The sequence below is a fragment of the Rosa rugosa genome, chromosome 1 (genome assembly GCF_958449725.1).
Source record: "Rosa rugosa chromosome 1, drRosRugo1.1, whole genome shotgun sequence".
NCBI lineage: Eukaryota > Viridiplantae > Streptophyta > Magnoliopsida > Rosales > Rosaceae > Rosa > Rosa rugosa.
In genome coordinates, this window is record NC_084820.1 from 71,236,760 (window position 1) to 71,256,531 (window position 19,772).

Consider the following 19,772-nt stretch of genomic DNA (forward strand, 5'->3'; position numbering starts at 1 on the left):
CCGGATAATAATATTGCCAGATAATAATCTGCTTGCTCTGACGTGGCAAACTAGGCTGATATAGTTATAACAGTCAACGTGGAGTATTGCCGAGATCAGAATTGACAAACTCAGTCAAGTTCTGAATGGATCATCATCATCATGATCAGAATAGCGAAACGGCGACGTCGGAGCCGGCGGCCATAGAGCACAGGGCCTACGCCAGGGTGGGTCTGCTCGGCAACCCCAGCGATGTCTACTACGGCCGTACGATCTCTTTCAGCCTCGGTAACTTCTGGGCCTCCGTCCGATTACACCCCTCCGATGACCTCGTCATCCAGCCCCACCCCACCCACGACCTCGTCGTCTTCAGATCTCTCCCCCACCTGGTATCCATTCTCTCTCTCTCTCTCTCTCTTTCGACGCTTCAATTTGATCAATGCAGAGTTGGACTAAAATTTTAGACAACGATGATTTTCGATAATGATTGAGCTGATTTGTGTGGTGCTGCATTGTTATAATGAATTGCGAATTCAATTTGATCGATGCATCCGCAGAGTTTGAATTACAAAATTTTCGATAACGATGATTTTCGATAAGGATGAGCTGATTTGATTGTGTGGCTGCATTGTTATAATGAATTGAGTTGAATTAGAATTTTAGATAACGATGATTTTCGATAAAGATGAGCTGATTTCTGTGGTGCTGCATTGTTATGATGAATTGCAAACAGGTGAATCGGCTAGACAATGAGGGTTATTATGGCGGTGTTCGATTACTGATGGCAATTTGCAAAGTGTTTTTTGATTATTGCAAGGAAAAAGAGATCTATCTGGACTCGAGAAACTTCACTCTCTCATATGATACTAATATCCCTCGCCAGGTGATTTTGATGGCATTGATTTGAGTTAGGGATTGGAGATTAGGGAAATTTGAGTTGTGTGTAAGTAATGGTTTTGGGATTTTTGTTTTGTTTTTTTCAGACGGGACTATCGGGGTCTAGTGCTATTGTGTGTGCAGCCCTTAGCTGCCTTCTTGACTTCTACAAGGTTAGGCATTTGATCAAAGTGGATGTCAGGCCTGGCATTGTCCTCGGCGCGGAGAAACAGCTCGGCATTATTGCTGGTCTTCAAGATCGGGTTGCACAGGTTTATGGAGGCCTTGTTTACATGGTAGTCTCTCAACCGTTGCTATTGTTTAACTGATAGTTCATATTGTATGTATTCTGCATGTATTGACTTTTGGCTTCCTAGGAATTTGATAAGGAACACATGGATACTTTGGGGCATGGCATTTACACACCCCTGGATGTTTGTCTTCTGCCGCCTCTATATCTCATATATGCCGAGAATCCAAGCGATTCTGGGAAGGTTAGCGTTACTTATTGTTAGACTCCCTTATTTTTTTTTCACTTGTTGGCAATTTGTCCATGATTTGACATAATGAATTGTAATGGCAGGTACACAGTACAGTTCGCCAAAGGTGGCTCAATGGCGATGAGTTTATAATATCATCAATGAAAGAAGTAGCAGATATTGCACAAGAAGGAAGGAAAGCCTTACTCGAAAAGGACTACACTAAACTAGCAGCTCTCATGAACTCTAATTTTGATCTTAGAAGGTTTGTGATCTCTGCATCTCTGCATCTGACTAATGCTATATGAATAACTACTCATCGTTTTATTATGAGATTTCCCAGCTCTGATTCTTGAAGCTCTTATATTTATGCAATGTTATTTCAAAGCAAAAGGCAATATCAAAAGGAAGATGATATTTACGTGAGCATATTTGCATGTCGTACATGGTGGGATAGGATAAAGAAGCTGCTCAGAGTTTTTATACTGTTGTCACTCAAGGCTGATTGCTCCAAACTTCAAACTGTATATGCTGTTTGTTGTTAAACCTTGAAAGCATGATTTCACTTTAATCCCCTCAACAGACGAGAAATTTTTATGTGTCATAGAGTTGTCGTGTTGCCTTTTTAATTTTAACATGAAGAAAGAACAAAGCAACGACGTATTATCTGGTGTCTGCTTGAATGATTGATGGCATTAAGCAAGATAGTGTAACTGCTTACATTTGGTAACCATCTTCACAATTTGAGCTTTCTGTGCATTTTATTGCTGCTTACTTTTACAATTTGGATGTTGTGCAGACGCATGTTTGGAGATGATGCTCTTGGTGCTTTAAACATAGAAATGGTAGAGGTCGCCCGAAGGGTGGGTGCAGCCTCGAAATTCACAGGTAGTGGAGGAGCTGTGGTTGTATGTTGTCCTGATGGTCCTTCACAAGTGAAGCTTTTAGAGGATGCATGTCTAAGCGCTGGTTTTAAATTTGAACCAATTAAAGTTATTCCCTCTCTTCTAAATGAGGTTGATCTTCAAACCCTGTCAAAATAAGTATTTGCGGTCTTTCCAGTTTAGTTATTAGGCATACGTTTCAGTTTTTGAACCCCACCACCCCCCCTTCTTCTCCCATTGCTTGTATTGGTAAAAGTGGAACGTTCAGTTTGTTGATGCATTTTTATTAATAAAAGGAAGGATTTCAATTTGGTTTAGATGCTGTCAGCTTGAACCCTCTCTACCTATACATCCAAAAAGTGAAAAACCAAACAGTTTGCTGAGTGGAGAGTACAATACTTAGTGAGATGGTGATATATTGAGGCCAGAATTATATTTTCTGCTTCGTATTGCCTTTCAATTTTGCATGGTGATAAATAATCAGGGTGACTCGTGTTGAAAGTGTGACATGCTCCATAAAATTGTTTGTGTTATGGATTGAGCATGTTTCACTTTAACAAGCATGAACATTGATCCGACCAGTTTGTTTTAATGCCGAGATTGTTTTCATACAACTAGCGTTGCACATGGCCTAAACCTGCCGAAGACTCAAACCCGTAAAGCTCAACCAGAACAGATACCTGTGTATTGTATTATTGAGTATTACCTACTTGATTATCAAACAGGGAATGACATTTTATTCCTCCCGGTATAATTTCATGAGGACATAGATAACTGTCAAACCCAAAACAAATGACGAGCCAAAGCCAAAAATCTCTTCCACAATAGGGAACCATAAAATTATAAAGAGCAGTGTCATATTCATGACAGCAATGAGTAAAGTGACAGAACTCCTCTAGATTCAAAAAAATAAGCTAATGAATTTTCAGACCATCTCGAGTCAAGTTAGCTATCGTATTAAGATTTGGAGTGAACCACACAATGCAGACCCCAAGTTTTATGTCGGGTCAAAGCACGAAATGACTATATGAATGGGGGTCTTCGTGCTTTATGACAATATGAATGGGGCTCCTCACTGCCGCTGGGGATGAAAAGCTTTCACCAAACTAAGATGGAGAATACGATCCCTCTCTATCTCTATTAACATTGTGATAGTAATCTTAAAAGATTAAATATGCATCAAGCTGAAGCTGAAAGTAATCATTACAAGAAAGAACAAATAGAAACTAAAAAATGGAGAACAGAACCTCAATCTTACATATACAACACACCACCACTACTGCTAGAGAGCTCAAGACCTAATAAATACACACAGCAATCAGCATAGTTCTAAGCTCAATCAAATAAAACACATTGCTCTGTGCTGACTTGAGAGGCTACTCTACTTTCTAAGCTTGATCATCTTGTCGTTAGTTACATAACTCCCTCATACTATATCACATCATAAGCAAAGAAAACTATTCTCATATTTCCCTACCTCTTGTCACTCGTCACAAAGCGATCTCATGAGCTCGCGTGGTGAGCCCCAGATTGGAAGATCGATCAAAGACTGAGCTACATCTTCCTCTTCCGTACGACACATTGCTTCCACCGTGTCACACAAACTTGAAACATCAGCAATGATCGATTCCTGAGCTTCGGCCTGCACGAAAAAAAGAGGATTTCAATTCAATTTTGCTCACAAGTCTATAACAAGCTTCTTGCTCTCTTCAGTTCAGTATAAAAATTCATATACACCAAGACACAAATCTTTTCTCTAGTTGCTAACTCAACTTTTAAGGGCAGTTAGAGGCTTAAGTAAATCAGAGAAATGTGAAATGCAAGAGAACCCTAAGCCCCAAATGAGCATAAATTTCTGAATTTTCAAAACCCTAATCCCCAAATTCTTTTCAATTTCTCAAATTCTGCCACAATTGAAATTCGAAAACAAACAGAACCTCAATTACCTGCAAGAGCAGCTCGTCCAGCACCGACTCCGAGCACTGGTTCCTCTCCACGCCAGAACCATCAAACGACGCCGTTTGGTCCCGTTCTCGCTGCTCTAATCGCCGCCGCTGAATCTGACTCGTCTTCTCCTCCATTTCCTTCAGCCTGTTCGATAAAAGCTCCCAGTGCTCAATCTCGGCCGTGTACTGAGTCTTCAGCTTAAGCAGAGCCTTCTCCCTCCACTCTCTCCGGCGGGCCTCGGTGTCGTCCGGGAGATCTGCGGCGGAGGACGGAGGCGGTGGGGCGGGGTCGTCGTCGAGGCGGCGCCTCTTCTTGCGCTTGTAGACGAAGCCGTCGTCGTCGCGGCGGAGCTCCCAAACGTCGTCGTTTTGCCAGGCCGCGGATGACGTTGACTCCATTATTGCGCCGCGAGCGGGAAAACCTCAAAAATTTGAGAGCGAGGAAATGTTTTAAAGTGAGAGATGCCCCGAGTTGGTTTCAGGTGAAGACTACATGCCACTAAAAGTTTTAGACCTGCAATACGGTGTCGCTTTGTATTTTTAAAAGAGGACATTTTCATTCCATATTAATTGGCAATAGAACTCATTTATGGATAATACTTAGCTAACTAGCTATGGTTAGCCAAGCTAATCACAACTAATAACAAGAGAACACATGTCTAATAACCACCTAAAGGTGTTTGACAATAATGTGAAAAAGATTATCCCACAATATAATTCTTGTTAAATGGACACGTGTCCTCTTGTTATTGGTTATGGTTAGTCAAGTATTATCCCTCATTTATCGGAATTGTTTAATATATGTTTAAGTTTCGCTTAAAAGATTTATTCTTACAAAAGCTTAGTCTGTTTGTTTGTTGTTTAATTTATATACAAATATAGTTCTTCAATAATGATGAATATGGAAAAGAAATGGCTAAATTCTTTCTAATTTGGATAATTTTTGTCAAATGATTTTTGCATGAGGACTTAAAATATACTGTGTTGATCATTAGTTTACATGTACGAATGAGGAAGTTTAATACAAAGAGAACGTCATTTTCTTCAACTTCTATATAAAGATAATAAGCTTAAAACTAACATTAAATGATGTCAAGTATGCTATAATAAATATCACAGAACACTAGAATGATACTCGAATAGTTATTCAGTGGTAGTTGAAGCCTTGAAGGTCATCAAGCATCCATCTAAGATTTGTACAGTCACCCAAATTTCAATAATTGTTGCTGATACAATAGTGGAATTGCCCCGAGTTTGTTATCAGTCGATTCATCGAATGACTTATAAATCGCACTCTATTTTTTCATCTTTGCGGATTTATTCATTTAGTAAATCATTTTAATTATTACATCATAATTTTACATTATACTTACACTCACGCAATGTACTTATTATAATAAAATTATTTTTATGTTCTACAGTTCTACGACTCGTTATTGATCTAATATTTCACAAACATATCTATATACCGCATTTTAGTGAATCAAAAGACCTTTACAGGCCTAGAATATGATGTGAGCTTGACGGAAAAATTAGCCCAAATTATTATTAATAAGTTGACGATATGGGTAAATCGGCATAAACTAAAAAGAAATCACGGTGCAACATTTCGAAATTGGAAGTAATAAATAGAAGAAACGAGACGGAGTCCTCAGCTGGGTTTTTCCAATCCAATGGCTAAACCAGTCTCTCTGTCTCTTCTGTTCCTTCGCCCCGCCACACTCTCCCGCCTTCTCCCACACCCACCAACCCTCACCCTCACCCTCACCCGCACCAGAACCAACCCCCTTCTCTCCTCCCATACGCCGTCGTTTTCAACCACCTCCACTCCATTCCCACTCCAGTACGACCTCATCATCAACCGCCCCACCCAGTCCTCGCTCGACCGCCGCCCCCGCCTCCCCTCCCGCGCCGCCAAACCCGACTCATCCGGGTCGGAGTCCGATTCCCCCGAAAAGCCCAACGAATTGGGGTTCGACAACTGGCTGGACCAGAAGCTCGATCCGATGGAGAAGAAGAAGAGGAAGTATTATAACAAGCGGAGGAAGCGGATGTACGGCGGCGATTCGGAGGAGGAGGAGGAGAAGCGGCGGGAGGAGGAGAGGCTGGTGGAGCTGAAGCCGGAGGTGGTGGAGTTCAACACGTTGCATAAGAGAGAGGAGGAGCTCTACTTCTACGATACGTTTGCGTATCCATGGGAGAAGGACAGGCATTACAAGATGGTGTACCAGCTGGAGAAGAAGTACTATCCCGACCAGTGTCTGGACAAAGCGTTTCTCGAACCCGGTGCAACGAATTGCAATCTGAGTAGGAACAAGAAAGATGGCGGCGATGATGATAAGGGAATGGTGTTTTTCGAGGGGAAGGGGGAGGGAGAATCGAGAGAACCGGCTGCTGCGACGAAGGATGTTGCAGAGAAGAAGGTGGAGGAGTTTTTCAAGTGTTTGAAGAAAGTGCCGAATGAAGAAGTTAGTAATGAGGGGGAGCCGTATCTGTTGACAAGGAGTAGCGAGCTTCCTCCCAGGTGGGACGGGCCGTATGGGACTGTGGTTTTGGTGAACAAACCGAAAGGTGAGTGTAATACATTGTATCAATTCACATTGTAGATTGTAAGTTTCGAAACTGATGGAAAGATAGGAATTGTATTTGCAAGACAGGGTGGACGTCTTTTACAGTCTGTGGAAAGCTGCGGCGACTAGTCAAAGTGAAGAAGGTGGACATTAATTTCGCTCTTGCTTTTACATGTTTTTGCATATAAAATGTTCATTATGACTTATTTTGTGGTGCATTTCAGGTAGGGCATGCTGGTACGCTTGATCCGATGGCAACTGGTTTGTTAATTGTATGTGTTGGTAAAGCTACTAAGGTTGTAGACAGGTAAGTACTAAATGCCAGCCAGTTTATATAGTTAAATTGCTAGTTAGCCACATGAGAAAGAGTGTTTGTATATTGTGAAGTGATGACATTTCCAGAGATATTTAAATATCTGTTATTGCAGCTATCAAGGTATGACCAAGGGTTACAGTGGAGTTTTCCGTCTGGGGGAGGCTACTTCAACTTGGGATGCTGATTCACCGGTATGTTCATCGTTTCTTAATACTCTGATTTTTCATTATTCTCAAGTTACCTGCGTGCTGTTGCTTGTTTAAACCTATAGACTAGAAAAGGGCCTGTCACTTGAATCCTTTGTATAACTTTCTGCAATATCATTGATATTGTCCGGTGAATGACCTTATTTGGCCTATTCTATAAGAACTACTGTTGTTGACTTTATGTTTAATTCTTTTAGTGTACAACTTAAATATGATCTAAATTTCTCTGTGCATCACCCAATATGCAGGTCATTCAGCGTGAGCCGTGGGAGCATATCAAAGATGAAGATATAAAGAAAACTGCTGCATCCTTTTGTGGAGAGATCTGGCAAGTACCTCCAATGTTTTCTGCCATCAAAGTAAGCATTTCTTCTCTTCTATGTAGTTGTGACCCTGTGCAGGAGTAGTAGAAATGTAGCACAGGCATATTTCAGCTGAATTATTGGCAGATTCAAACTCTTATATTTCATTTAAAACTTTTTGCCTTTGGCATAGTGACTCTCAGGATACTATTTATTTGTCTTTGTCTACATTTACATTAACATGTCTATAGATACGTACAAACTCAGTCATCGTCTAGGTTTATAATTTATTTGTTCATAAGTTTCTTTACCTTGCAACAGGTTGGAGGTGAAAAGATGTATGAGAAGGCAAGAAGAGGAGAAAGCATTGAACTCTCACCCAGACGGATATCAATCTATCAGTTTGACATTGAGCGCAGCTTAGATGACAGGTAACCTAGTTAAATTGGTGTGTGTGTGTGTGTGTGTTCTGTAATAGATAATTTTGTTATTCTAATATCATGTTTGATGGTTGCATTGTATTGGGTGCTTTCTGATAGAACTGAATTAGAGGTCAAAATTACTAAGCTATAAGTCAGCTGTCTCTACTCTAGAAGTTTAATTTCTTATTTTCTGACTTCTGAGCCATATACATATATATTATTTTTGCAGACAAAATTTGATTTTCCGGGTTACTTGCTCTAAAGGGACATATATTAGGTCTCTATGTGCAGATTTGGGGAAAGCTCTCGGCAGGTATTCAGTTTTCAGAAGTCATTCTTGACTATGATTTCTCCCACTTTGCTTTTGCTATCTATAGTTGATGAAGAGAAGATGGAACCTATGTATCTTATCTGTCAAGTGAAATTTCTTTGAGATTATTCCTGGTCTGGATTTTGAGTTTGACAATTTTTTAACTCCATGTGCAGTTGTGCTCATTTAACTGCTCTTCGGAGAGATTCAATTGGTAAGAGCTTTCATTCTTTGACTTTGAAGTGCTGATTGATTTTGTTCATTCATTCATTCGTTATGTCAAGCAATTATGCCCATTCAACAAGTTCAAACATCTAATAAACTCTCTGTTGTACTGCCCAGGGGAATATTCTGCAGATAATGCATGGGACTTCAAAGAGCTGGAAGATGCAATTACCAAAACATATTTCTAGCTTAGCTATTTCAGTCTGATTCTTTGTCTTACTAGTTCTGAAGCTTTACAAAGAGGAAGGCGTAGAAGATCTAACAAATTTTCAAAACTCACAATCATAAAGTTTAGATATTTTTTTTCCCCTTTCAACTGCCTAAATCTGAAATGTATTAGTGTTCATTGTATGAGTCATTTACTATTCATTATTTAAGTAATCAATATCTTGGAGTACATGATCAGCAACTGTTTGAGACATAGTCAAGGCATATTGCATTCAAGTTGAGATGAGAATGGGAGAAAACCATGTCATGTATTTGGGTGTTTCTATTTCTCTGTCTCTTGTGTGTGTTTCTCTTAGTGTTGTTTCCATCGATAAGATTCTAGTTCTATTGATACGAGATGCGACTATCCAAGTCTAACACATGAAAATGACAGCCAGAAAAAAAGTACTGTTACTGTATACTGATGAAGCTACAATAAAAGCTAGACTGAATGCACGTAACGCTGCAACTACTCTAGACTCCTCGAGTGGTAATTCTACTAGTTCCTTCTGGCCAGTTTTGGCTACCCCCTAACGTGCTGTTGAATTTGGGGGATCAATTCCCATTTCTTCAAAATATGCTCCCTCTGCACCAACCGTTCGTGCTTGAAACATAGTCCATTCTCTTCTACAACCTCTCCCTCACCTGACACGAAAGTAATTCACCGTTTTCAGGCTCTTCTTATATCTGGAGAGATAATGTAAATTCACTAGAAATGCAAAGGTTATGTAAATATTGATTATGAGGAGTTCATGTTTCTGCCTATGCATATCCGCACATACACACAGGAAGAAAAGCAGTAAGGACAGAGAGATTGTTACATACCCCTTCCCATGGCGATCTCCCACTCCCTGCTTGCCTCTGATCAAAAACAGCAAGTCATGATCACATTTGATTACAGATAAAATCGGTATATCAGTCAAGAATTTTTGGTTTGGGGCCACTAAATTAAGGAAAAAAACTAGGGTTTACCTGGTTTCCAAGTGAAGGAACACCTTGACGGACAATCCACTGTGCATCTATGACTCCTATTTTCTCATGTGCGGGCTGTTTCCAAGCAAAGAAAACGTGGAAGACCAAATCACAATCACAAACAAGTGGGAGCTAAGGCAGAATGACGAGAAAAAAAAGAAATGGTTTGAACCTCTACAAAGCGTCTAAGAGCAAAATCAGACCCCAACCATGGAAAAGTTGTATTAGGAAAGATCATATTTTCAAATGCATCTTTATTCTGATAAAAGCATGATGCTACTATGAGAGTCGTATTCTTGGTGCCCATCATAGTTTAATTTTAACACTTGCTTTGGAAACATTAGTCCTACATGTATATTCCATGTTTTTCATTCTGCTCTAGATGGCCCTTTAATGGTGAGTACTTGCAGATCAATTATGAGTTTTATATTTTCAAATCATACAGAAGCTCAAGCACTTGATTGTGTTTCTGTTTTGTAGGTCCTCTACAGATTTTTGGATTACTTCAGCAAATTTGATTGGGAAAACTATTGTGTAAGTTTAAATGGACCAGTTTGCAAATCCTCCTTACCTGATATTGTGAGTAAGATGATATCTTTTGTGCCTGTAATGTTGGATGGCTCTTTTGTAATGTTCTGGTCTCCGAGTTTCTTCTCTATCTCTCTGAAGCTGAAGTACCAGATAATGGAGGGGATGATGTATTGCTAAGTGAAGATTTTATTAGAAACTGTATAGACATGTTCTCTGTTCCATCAAAGGGGTGTGAGACAAATTTACGAGTTTTTCCCTTGAATCTTAATATAATCGATCCACTAAAAGAGAGGTTAGGCTTGCTACTCTTGTTTTGCAATACTTTGGTAGTAGATTAGTGCAATAAATATAACAAGAACTAATTATTGTCTCGCTTATTTTCAGATATGCATGTAAGATAGATTCGTGAGATAGTTCTTAGTCCTTCATGCTTCTGTACCTCATCTTGTGATATCTTACTTTAATGATACTAAGTTGATATTGTAAAATCCATGTCGTTTAGTTATCTGTATTTCATTAACAACTGAGGAAGTTGACGATAAAGATAAGCAATTTTCTCTTTTATTTATTGTAGTGTTTTTATAAATCTGTTACCATTATCATCTTATGTGTGAATCTATTACTGTAATACTTAGGTGAGTTCTTTCCTGCAAGGAAATTGGAACTTTTCTTTGGCTGAAAATTTAGCTAGCACTTTTGGTAAGAATCATATAACTGTAAGAATCATATAACTGTAAGGTTGATTAAATATATAACTTGAGCTCAATGGTATCAATTTATACAAGTATATAATTTATATAATTTGTATGGAATTTGAGATAAGCTTTTTTTTTTTTTGTAGTTCGGAGATATTTTGCAAGCGTTGGATACTATTTTGAGAAGTACCGGATGAGTTTAGTAATGGTGTTCCTTTCTCATTTTTATTCTTTAAATTCACATTTATTTAGGTAAAATGTCTAAACTAACCTTCTTTTGCAATTTTCTTTCCTATTCTCTAATACAAATACAAATGTCATGTTTTATCTTCACACCAAAATCCCTCAAATCCAGAAGACAAGCAATGTTATCGCACTTGTTCATTTTTGTTTTTTTTTCAATCACTCGTTCATTTTTTTTATACTCCAATCCTTTTGCTTCAACAAAATTCGATCAATTTTTTCTAAATCGTGGATTGGTTGCTGAAGAGAATAAATTTGTTGAGATACAACAAGAAGCACTAATGGAGGTTGAGGTTCAACTTGAAGCCATAGATTTAGAAAATAGTTGATCGAAATTTGTTGAAGTAAAATGGCTCATGCGTGTCTGATCCTGTCACAGTTAACTTGATTAAGCATCAACAGAACCTCAAGCAAAGCTGTAGACATTTTTACGACATAATTATTCATGCGTGTCTGATCCTGTCACAGTTAACTTGATTAAGCATCAATAGAACTTCAAGCAAAGCTGTACACATTTTTGCGACCATGAATGATTTAGGGAAAGGAAACAATAAGGCACGGGTGTGGTGGAACCGTAAAAAACATACTTCTACTACAACAGCAAATAAAAAAAAGTTATATAGAGTACAATGCAGTAGCATCAATACCTGCGCTGCCTTTAGTGGCCTCGGGATCGTTGGGACCCAAGTCTCGAGATCCTTGCTCTGTCGAACAGGGATGACAGAGAATCCGCCGTCCCTGGATCGCTCGGAGGAGGCTCCGCCGTCATTTACTCCCTCCGAGGAGGCTCCTGCTGTGATCTCGTCTGAAGCTGCCGAAGACACTGCTGCTCTTCTGATGGTATGTTAGGGTTTAGATGTAGCACTTATGGTTCCATTTGTTTTATTGAGTTTATTTTAGTAGTATAGATTGTGATGCTATTAACTATGATATCTAGTAGATGGCTGATATACCAGACCTGCTAGATTTCCTACTAAATGAAATGGTAGTATCCTCTTATCTTCTGTTTGTATTCACTTTTTTTAATTAATGTTATTTGTGTTCCCGTTTTAGATAGTGAAATTCTGTAATTCTGCTGTGTTATTTTAGTCTGCAGAAGAACTGGGATTCATGCGTAAAATTACAGAGAATCCCAGTTCTTCTGCAGACTAAAATAACACAGCAGAATTACAGAATTTGAGATAAGCTTTTGTTTTTTTTTTTTTTTGTAGTTCGGAGATATTTTGCAAGCTTTGGATACTATTTTGAGAAGTACCGGATGAGTTTAGTAATGGTGTTCCTTTCTCATTTTTATTCTTTAAATTCACATTTATTTAGGTAAAATGTCTAAACTAACCTTCTTTTGCAATTTTCTTTCCTATTCTCTAATTCAAATTCAAATGTCATGTTTTATCTTCACACCAAAATCCCTCAAATCCAGAAGACAGGCAATGTTATCGCACTTGTTCATTTTGTTTTTTTTTTCAATCACTCGTTCATTTTTTATTATACTCCAATCCTTTTGCTTCAACAAAATTCGATCAATTTTTTCTAAATCGTGGATTGGTTGCTGAAGAGAATAAATTTGTTGAGATACAACAAGAAGCACTAATGGAGGTTGAGGTTCAACTTGAAGCCATAGATTTAGAAAATAATTGATCGAAATTTGTTGAAGTAAAATGGCTAGGCTAGAACAAAAATGAACGAGTGAGTGACCAAAAACAAAAATATACAAGTGTGATAGCATTGTATGTCTTATGGATTTGAGGGATTTTGGTGTGAAGGTAGAACGAGACACCAACTGGTGACATTTAAATTTAGTTATTATGACCCCTTCGTTTTCTACCAGATTGCATGGCTTCTTTGCAAAGTCCAAGCAAAGAAGGAAACAATCTGCAGTGTCAGTGTTCTAGATTGAGTTCCTGAATCAGTAGTGCCTTCAGAGTCAGTGTTCTAGATTGAGTTCCTCAATCCAGTCACTGAATTAGTAGAGTGACTGGATTGAGTTCCTGAATCATCAGTGCCTTCAGAGGCCATTGGACTGGAATGAGTTTTCAATTGGCTTGTTGAATCTGGGAATTTGGGGGTTTTTGCATTGAATTGAATCAACTCGGATGGAGTAATAAGTTGGGGTTTGGGATTGGAGTTTTCGAATCGGGGTGAAGCCGTGAAGGATTGGGGTTTTCAAATTGGGGATGCTGTCGAGAAGAACTGAACAAGGAAGAAGAAGATCTGAAGAAGTGAAATGGAGCTGTGAGAGAGTGAGAGACTGCGGGTAGAATTTTAGGTTTTAGTCGTTAACTCTAGGCCAATGGTAGGATGACAAGTGGAGATATTGACCGTTACAGTCGGTTCTGCAGGTTTATGGGTTTCGAAAACATGGGAACCGGACCGAACCGGGATATTGTACATCGGTTCGGTTTCAATGAGACTGCCTTCTTTTTCTTCATAGGAACCGCACCGAACCGCCGGTTCCGGTCTGGTTCGGGCCGGTTCTGCGGGTTTTCGGGTCAAAAGTCCCAGGCCTATGGCATATTGCACAAAATTGCGCACAGGTATGTTGGTCCAGAATCCTTATTTTGCTTAATTTATAAGAACTACTGTTGAAGCCCACAGTTGAAGCCCACATACCAGTGAGCCCAAAGTTGAAGCCCACAGACCAGTTCTAGGCCCAAGAAGCCCAGTCACTCCAAATGCAGGCCCAAAGAGTAGGGTAAACCAAAGGCCTAACCCATTGAGCCCACATGTCTTTCCAGCCAAAAGCCACCAGCTGCGCCGCCGTCAGAGTCGCCGCACCATCATCTTCGTCCTCCCCACAAAGTCTAATGAACACAGCCCTGTCCACAGCAGTTCCTCGGCTGGAACCCGATCCCAATCCAGCCCAGCCACCGAGACAACGCCCCACACCATCAGCGCCTGCTCGACCCCAAACATCCATCACCTCCAAGATGCCCCCGATCGGATCTGAACCTAGATAGACTTGAGCCCGACCGACAATGAGTTCCCATCCGACCTTGCCCAAAACGAAAGGCCCACCGCCGCTTAAAATCGACAAGAAAGCTTGCGTCTTCGCAGCCAAATTGACTGCCATCATGGGACACCGTCGAAGCCAATCGCCGCTGCCGCCAAGTAGGGGAGAAGAAAGAGGAGCACCGCCACCCTTCCATATCCAAATTACCCAACCACTACGTAGCCGGGAAACCTCTCCACCGAGAGTCAAACCAATCAAGGTCGGCTGCGGCCTTAGGGTTTCTCGAGAGAGAGAGAGAAGGAGAGAACATTTATTTTTATTTTTTTTCCTTTCACCTTGTCTAAGTCTGAAATGTACTAGTGTTCATTTTATAAGTCATGTACTATTCATTATTTAAGAAATCAATATTGTTTGAGTACATGATCAGGAAGGCATATTGCATTCAAGTTGAGATAAGAATGGGAGAAAAACATGTTACATGCATATTTGGGTGTTTTTAATTCTCTGAGTCTGTTATGTGTGTTTCTATTTACATAATCCCACATAGCTTAGAACACTATTATTCGCCATGTTTTATCGCAGAAGGAAACAAATGCATATTTTCTGGCTTTGTTTTGACGGGTATCCCTTTATTGTTTTCTTCTTCTATTATGAAGTTCTACCTCTTCTAACCCCGCAGTTGGGGTTTTAAGACTGCACTTCTTGATGGTGAAGGCTCACCTATCAATTACCCAAATTGTGTTGCCCAATATACCTAGATAACCGTTTAGGGTACGCGGTACTAATAGTGTTGGGTACATCTGTTGGTACACAAATTGAATATCATTCATGTTACAAAGTCTTGTTTCCATTGATAAGATTCTAATTCTATTGATATGAGATGCGACTATCCCAAGTCTAACACATGAAAATGACAGCCAGAAAAATAAAAAAATGGGGAAAAAAAAGGTGCTGTTACTGTATACTGATGAAGCTACAATAAAAGCTAGACTGAATGAACGTAACGCTGCAACTACTCTAGACTCCTCGGGTGGTAATTCTACAAGTTCCTTCTGGCCAGTTTTGGCTACCCCCTAACGTGCTGTTGAATTTGGGGGATCAATTCCCATTTCTTCAAAATATGCTCTCTCTGCACCAACCATCCGTGCTTGAAACATAGTCCATTCTCTTCTACACCTCTCCCTCACCTGACACGACAGTAATTCACAGTTTTCAGGCTCTTCTTATATCTGGAGAGATAAAGTAAATTCACTGGAAATGCAAAGGTTATGTATATATTGATTATGAGGAGTTCATGTTTCTGCCTATGCATATCCGCGCACGCACACACGAAGAAAAGGAGTAAGGAAAGAGATTGTTACATACCCCTTCCCATGGCGCTCTCCCACTCCCTGCTTGCCCCTGATCAAAAACAGCAAGTCATGATCACATTTGATTACAGATAAAATCAGTATATCAATCAGGAATTTTTGGTTTGGGGCCACTAATTAAGGTAAAAAACTAGGGTTTACCTGGTTTCCAAGTGAAGGAACACCTTGATGGACAATCCACTGTGCATCTACAACTCCTATTTTCTCATGTGCAGGCTGTTTCCAAGCAAAGAAAAAAGGTGGAAGACCAAATCACAATCACAAACAAGAAGGAGCTAAGGCAGAATGACAAGAGAAGAAAAAGAAATGGTTTGAACCTCTACACAGCGTCTAAGAGCAAAATCCAGACCCCAACCATGGACCAGGTCATTCTGCAAATCACGGAAGAGTTTTTCATGGTAGCCTTAGAGCAATCATTAAAGGACTTGGGATATCTTGAAAAGAGAAAATAATATTACATACCTGAATCATATGCCAAACACAACGCCATGCATCCCGAGAAAACACAGGCGCCATAATTTCTACAAACCTGCAGGTTTGTTAGTTCATGGTAAGATGTAGTAGTACCTATTTCCCAGAAGGTGAAGGATAAGATATAGTTACATACGCTGCACAGGGCGGCAAATGCGGATCATTACACCAACCAGGTTTCTCCTCTGTCTGCCTGTAGGAAGAGGATCAAGAAAACATGCGGTCGAGCAACTAGCTTAGCCATCATTGAATCTGGTTAACTAAATATGGAGAGAATATTATTAATGAGCAAGAAAAATTGGCAAGCTTACATGTGAACTTCACTATGACCTCTCCGCTTTGTCATCTGCCATGTTAGCCCATTATTTGGTTCTAAACCAGGCTGTGATATTTCCAACCCATGTTTCCTTACTAGTTTTATGTATCTGGTACAAAGAAAATTATAGCCTGAATACACTATCTCATTCCAGAAGTTGTTTTCAAATAAAGCAGCACAGTGAACACTCAAAACTCACTCCTCTGCGTTAAAGTGCTCCACACCGAGATCCTCATCCCAAATAAATATGTATTCATAGGATGCCACAATGTCAGGATGCAAAAAACGCTTGGCATACCACCTGGAAGCAGTTCGATAACCTTATGAGAAAACATAACTTTTGCAGGGCTTAGCAAGAATCTATTGCAATTAGGATGAAAATTAAGATATACAAATGTGTTATTCGTTTCTAACCATTTAGTTTGCTTCCGAATGCTCACATGGATAGCCCGCTTTGACCACTCAAACTCATCCCATTCACTTGTCCGACCATCATAGTGAAATAAAACAATTGTGAAATTCTCTGAGAACTGTACAAGCATAGATTTAGCAAGAGAAAGAAAAAGAAAGCAAGAACTGCAAATGAATTTCTAGAGAGAAGTAACCTTTTTAACTGCTGCATTTATATTTTGTTTCTGAGCAAGGCCTACAGTAAAGGTTACAAGATACTTTGGCTTGATGGTTAAGTCCTGCAATTGCCACCTCCATAAGAAAAGGTTCAGATTAGAGAACAGATCTGAAACAAATCTACTCATCGGTCAAAGACAGGGAGGGCAAAAATAACCAGCTGGGTATTCGCCAGTCACTATAAACCTCCACCTTGCTCCTCCTTATAGGAGGAAGATAGGAAGGGAGGGAAGTTGAGGATTGTGAGTACCAATATAGGTATTCTTTCCATCATCAGTCAAAAAAGAGAAGTTATTCTTGTTTGAATAAAGTGCAACCTATTTTCTAATAAATCAGTCTGGCATGCCATTCAATTATTTTCTATCTATATTCCCTTATTAATTTTTACCAACTTCCCTTTCTAATGTGAAATTTGCTCATATTTGAACTTTCAATTTAACCTGAAGCCTAAACAAAGTATTACTCTTTTTATTTACTCCCTGGTAAAATCTAACTGTCTAACCCATCTCAATGCAGTTATTATGATAGGAATAATAACTGTTGTAGGGCTCAATGATTTTCTATACAAGAGGAATATAAACACAAAAAATGTTTTGATAGTAAAGTTATGATAGCAGATGCACACCTCACTGGGCAGACCCCATAATCGACGAAGATATAGATCTGACTCAGATTCTACGATGCCAGGGGGTAGTCTTTCAGCCCCTGGAGGATTTGTTGGAACCCAAATCTGCATTATAATCAATGGATGGTAGTCAATGTCAGCACAATTGTCAGGACTATTGACACTGCCAATTTTTCAGTTACAATTACAACATCAGAACATCTTGAAACAAAAGTACGCAACATTAGTAGCATAGTGCTAGTATACCAGTGTACTACTTGTTTATATGTTTCTCACAATACAATTGTAGGTACTTTGTCCTACGAAACACTACAAGGAAACTGTGTTACAAAGAACTACCACAATCCTCTTCAGTAACAAGCAATCTGCTCAGTATTACCATGAGAACTAGAAAAGTAATAACACAGCAGAGTACAAGGCTTGCATCTGACCATACCTTTGCATCATTAGGGATGTATTTTACAGAGATATCTCTGTTGCTCTTCAAAGAAGACCAGGCATTCACCAGTGCTTGGGTTGAGAACCCCGAGTACTTGTCCTCTATGTATGAAAGATCAATGGAAGGTAAAAGGCTGGATGGGAGATTCATCTACAAGATCCAAGCACCATAAGGTAAAACAAAAGTCCGTGTCAGTCTTCTTATGATCCGAACCAAATAAACCAGAAACTTATTCAAAACAAACAAAAGCCTTGCACCTTAGTTAGCGAAACAGTTGGAAATGACACTCCTAGAAAGAAGCCAAACAGAATCGCCACAAAAGCCGTCGCAACAAACCTCATTTTCTCTTTGGGTTTTCTTATATTCCCACTGCAAAGGCTCAAAACAGGGTCCATGTCACACAAACCACAGTGATCCTTCAATATTGTTGTAAGATCATGAATACAACGATCACCCAATAACAAACATTACACAATAAAGAAGAAGAGTTAGAAGTTCCATACACGCGTGTGGGACTGCCCATATTTCAGTCAAGTTTCTATGACTCTACAATCACAGATATCATCAGCTCCTAGTTGAAGTCCTTGTCTTAAACCCTGAAAAGGTCAAACCTTTGGCTTAAAACCCTGAAAAGATAAAACCTTTGGCTTAAACCCTACTGTGTGAACCCAAATTAATTACACTACACAACACTGTTCAGCTGCTGAGCTTAGTTTGATCCATTGTTTTATGCAAGTACTTGGCAAAATTGCATATAAAATTAATGGGCAAAATGAATTAAGCGTAAATTTCTTGAATTAAATTTGGGTTTGTTCATACAAAGAAAACGAAGTTAGATTTTCAAAGAAACTGGAAGGAAATCAGTAAGTGAGAAGTAAACGTACGAGGTCATGCTTCAAGCTTCAATCTTTTGACCAAGTGGTGGACTGCGTTGACTTTCCAAATTCGTTTCCACTGAGTCTCTGAGATTCTGGAAATCTGGATTGATCGAGATTAATGAAGGAATGGAACTCCGAGAAAGTCAGGGGAACTTTGAGTCGTCACTTCTTAGAGCTCTGGCCTTCTAACGGCAAAGCAGAAATTTTTGAAGGAAGAAGATGGAGATCTCACCGTTGGTTTGTTGTGGGACCCACGTGGACGATGGATGTTGAAACAGAAATTTGGAGGGTACTGTTTGCCAATTTTTGGCCCAATTTCGTTTTTGCCATTTTTTGTTGTTGTTTCGTTTATGCCATTTTGGCACTAGGCCTCCCAATTTCTTTGAACTTCAAACACAAAATATGCGACTTTTAATACAATTCAAGGAACTACTGCAAAAATTTAGAGTGGAAAAGTTGAACTGAAAATCAGTTTGGAAATGAGTAAAAAGTTGAAGAGGTTTTAGTGAAAGAGAAATAACGGAATTCGTCTTGACACCTTGATGATATCATTAGCGGGCTACATGCATGTTCACCTGTTCCCAAATTCTCAGTTTCCTACCCGATCCCTTGCTCTTGCTAGAAAACCAATCCCTTATCACTTCCCCAAGCATGTTGATGAGCTGAAAAGACAAACACGATCGTACGTCGAGTTGGAGAATGCAATCGATCGATCGATTGTTTTGTTGAGTAGGCAGCAAAATGAGAACAATTAAGGTATCATTAATGAACATAGAAATTAAAATATGGACGAAGAGAGCTGAGCTAGGTATATCAGAATGGAGATTTAAAGGCCGCAAATGAAAGTCATGGAGTTCAAGACAAAGTATGAAGTGAAGAAAACTATGAGGGCGTCCTTTGCGATCTCAGCCAAAGGGTGAATATGGCATATTT

The 19,772-nt window shown here is 39.5% G+C and overlaps 4 protein-coding genes across 5 annotated transcripts; 2 read left to right on the top strand and 2 right to left on the bottom strand.

The window, feature by feature from the left end:
- Nucleotides 1-70: 70 nt before the first annotated feature.
- On the top strand, nt 71-2,535 carry LOC133706935 (glucuronokinase 1). The gene is made up of 6 exons (XM_062132491.1): nt 71-368; nt 713-862; nt 963-1,151; nt 1,233-1,349; nt 1,439-1,599; nt 2,134-2,535. Exons 1-6 carry the CDS (start codon nt 126-128, stop codon nt 2,375-2,377), a joined length of 1,104 nt encoding a protein of 367 aa, XP_061988475.1. The 5' UTR covers nt 71-125; the 3' UTR covers nt 2,378-2,535.
- Nucleotides 2,536-3,393: 858 nt separating this feature from the next.
- On the bottom strand, nt 3,394-4,653 carry LOC133706946 (uncharacterized). Its single transcript, XM_062132499.1, has 2 exons — nt 4,165-4,653; nt 3,394-3,860 (listed from the first exon to the last, which is right to left on the bottom strand). The coding sequence occupies exons 1-2, from the start codon at nt 4,561-4,563 to the stop codon at nt 3,702-3,704; spliced, it is 558 nt and encodes a 185-aa protein (XP_061988483.1). The 5' UTR covers nt 4,564-4,653; the 3' UTR covers nt 3,394-3,701.
- A 1,162-nt stretch (nt 4,654-5,815) lies between these two features.
- LOC133706956 (uncharacterized) lies at nt 5,816-8,912 on the top strand. Its single transcript, XM_062132504.1, has 9 exons — nt 5,816-6,735; nt 6,822-6,877; nt 6,959-7,041; nt 7,163-7,241; nt 7,505-7,615; nt 7,880-7,989; nt 8,210-8,293; nt 8,467-8,504; nt 8,633-8,912. The coding sequence occupies exons 1-9, from the start codon at nt 5,838-5,840 to the stop codon at nt 8,701-8,703; spliced, it is 1,530 nt and encodes a 509-aa protein (XP_061988488.1). The 5' UTR covers nt 5,816-5,837; the 3' UTR covers nt 8,704-8,912.
- Nucleotides 8,913-14,942: 6,030 nt separating this feature from the next.
- LOC133706963 (uncharacterized) lies at nt 14,943-19,047 on the bottom strand. Of its 2 annotated transcripts, none has more exons than XM_062132517.1 (15): nt 18,846-19,047; nt 18,465-18,557; nt 18,219-18,330; nt 17,959-18,111; nt 17,523-17,627; nt 16,876-16,959; nt 16,685-16,800; nt 16,470-16,571; nt 16,266-16,379; nt 16,091-16,147; nt 15,946-16,012; nt 15,801-15,854; nt 15,625-15,699; nt 15,479-15,514; nt 14,943-15,300 (listed from the first exon to the last, which is right to left on the bottom strand). In XM_062132517.1, exons 2-15 carry the CDS (start codon nt 18,482-18,484, stop codon nt 15,187-15,189), a joined length of 1,209 nt encoding a protein of 402 aa, XP_061988501.1. In that variant the 5' UTR covers nt 18,485-18,557; nt 18,846-19,047; the 3' UTR covers nt 14,943-15,186. The 2 variants fall into 2 exon arrangements, with proteins under 2 accessions (XP_061988501.1, XP_061988493.1); XM_062132509.1 differs by having other exon boundaries at nt 18,465-18,587.
- Between the last annotated feature and the right edge of the window lie 725 nt (nt 19,048-19,772).

Coding starts and splice junctions, on each gene's coding strand:
- LOC133706935 (XM_062132491.1), top strand. CDS start 126: ATGGATCATCATCATCATGATCAGAATAGCGAAACGGCGACGTCGGAG. Junction 863..962: donor ATACTAATATCCCTCGCCAG/GTGATTTTGATG, acceptor TGTTTTTTTCAG/ACGGGACTATCGGGGTCTAG. Junction 1,350..1,438: donor ATCCAAGCGATTCTGGGAAG/GTTAGCGTTACT, acceptor TTGTAATGGCAG/GTACACAGTACAGTTCGCCA.
- LOC133706946 (XM_062132499.1), bottom strand. CDS start 4,563: ATGGAGTCAACGTCATCCGCGGCCTGGCAAAACGACGACGTTTGGGAG. Junction 3,861..4,164: donor TGGACGAGCTGCTCTTGCAG/GTAATTGAGGTT, acceptor TTTTTCGTGCAG/GCCGAAGCTCAGGAATCGAT.
- LOC133706956 (XM_062132504.1), top strand. CDS start 5,838: ATGGCTAAACCAGTCTCTCTGTCTCTTCTGTTCCTTCGCCCCGCCACA. Junction 6,878..6,958: donor GACTAGTCAAAGTGAAGAAG/GTGGACATTAAT, acceptor GGTGCATTTCAG/GTAGGGCATGCTGGTACGCT. Junction 8,294..8,466: donor TTGGGGAAAGCTCTCGGCAG/GTATTCAGTTTT, acceptor CTCCATGTGCAG/TTGTGCTCATTTAACTGCTC.
- LOC133706963 (XM_062132517.1), bottom strand. CDS start 18,484: ATGGGCAGTCCCACACGCGT. Junction 16,960..17,522: donor TATGGGGTCTGCCCAGTGAG/GTGTGCATCTGC, acceptor TGGCAATTGCAG/GACTTAACCATCAAGCCAAA. Junction 15,301..15,478: donor GGAGAGCGCCATGGGAAGGG/GTATGTAACAAT, acceptor CTGTCGTGTCAG/GTGAGGGAGAGGTGTAGAAG.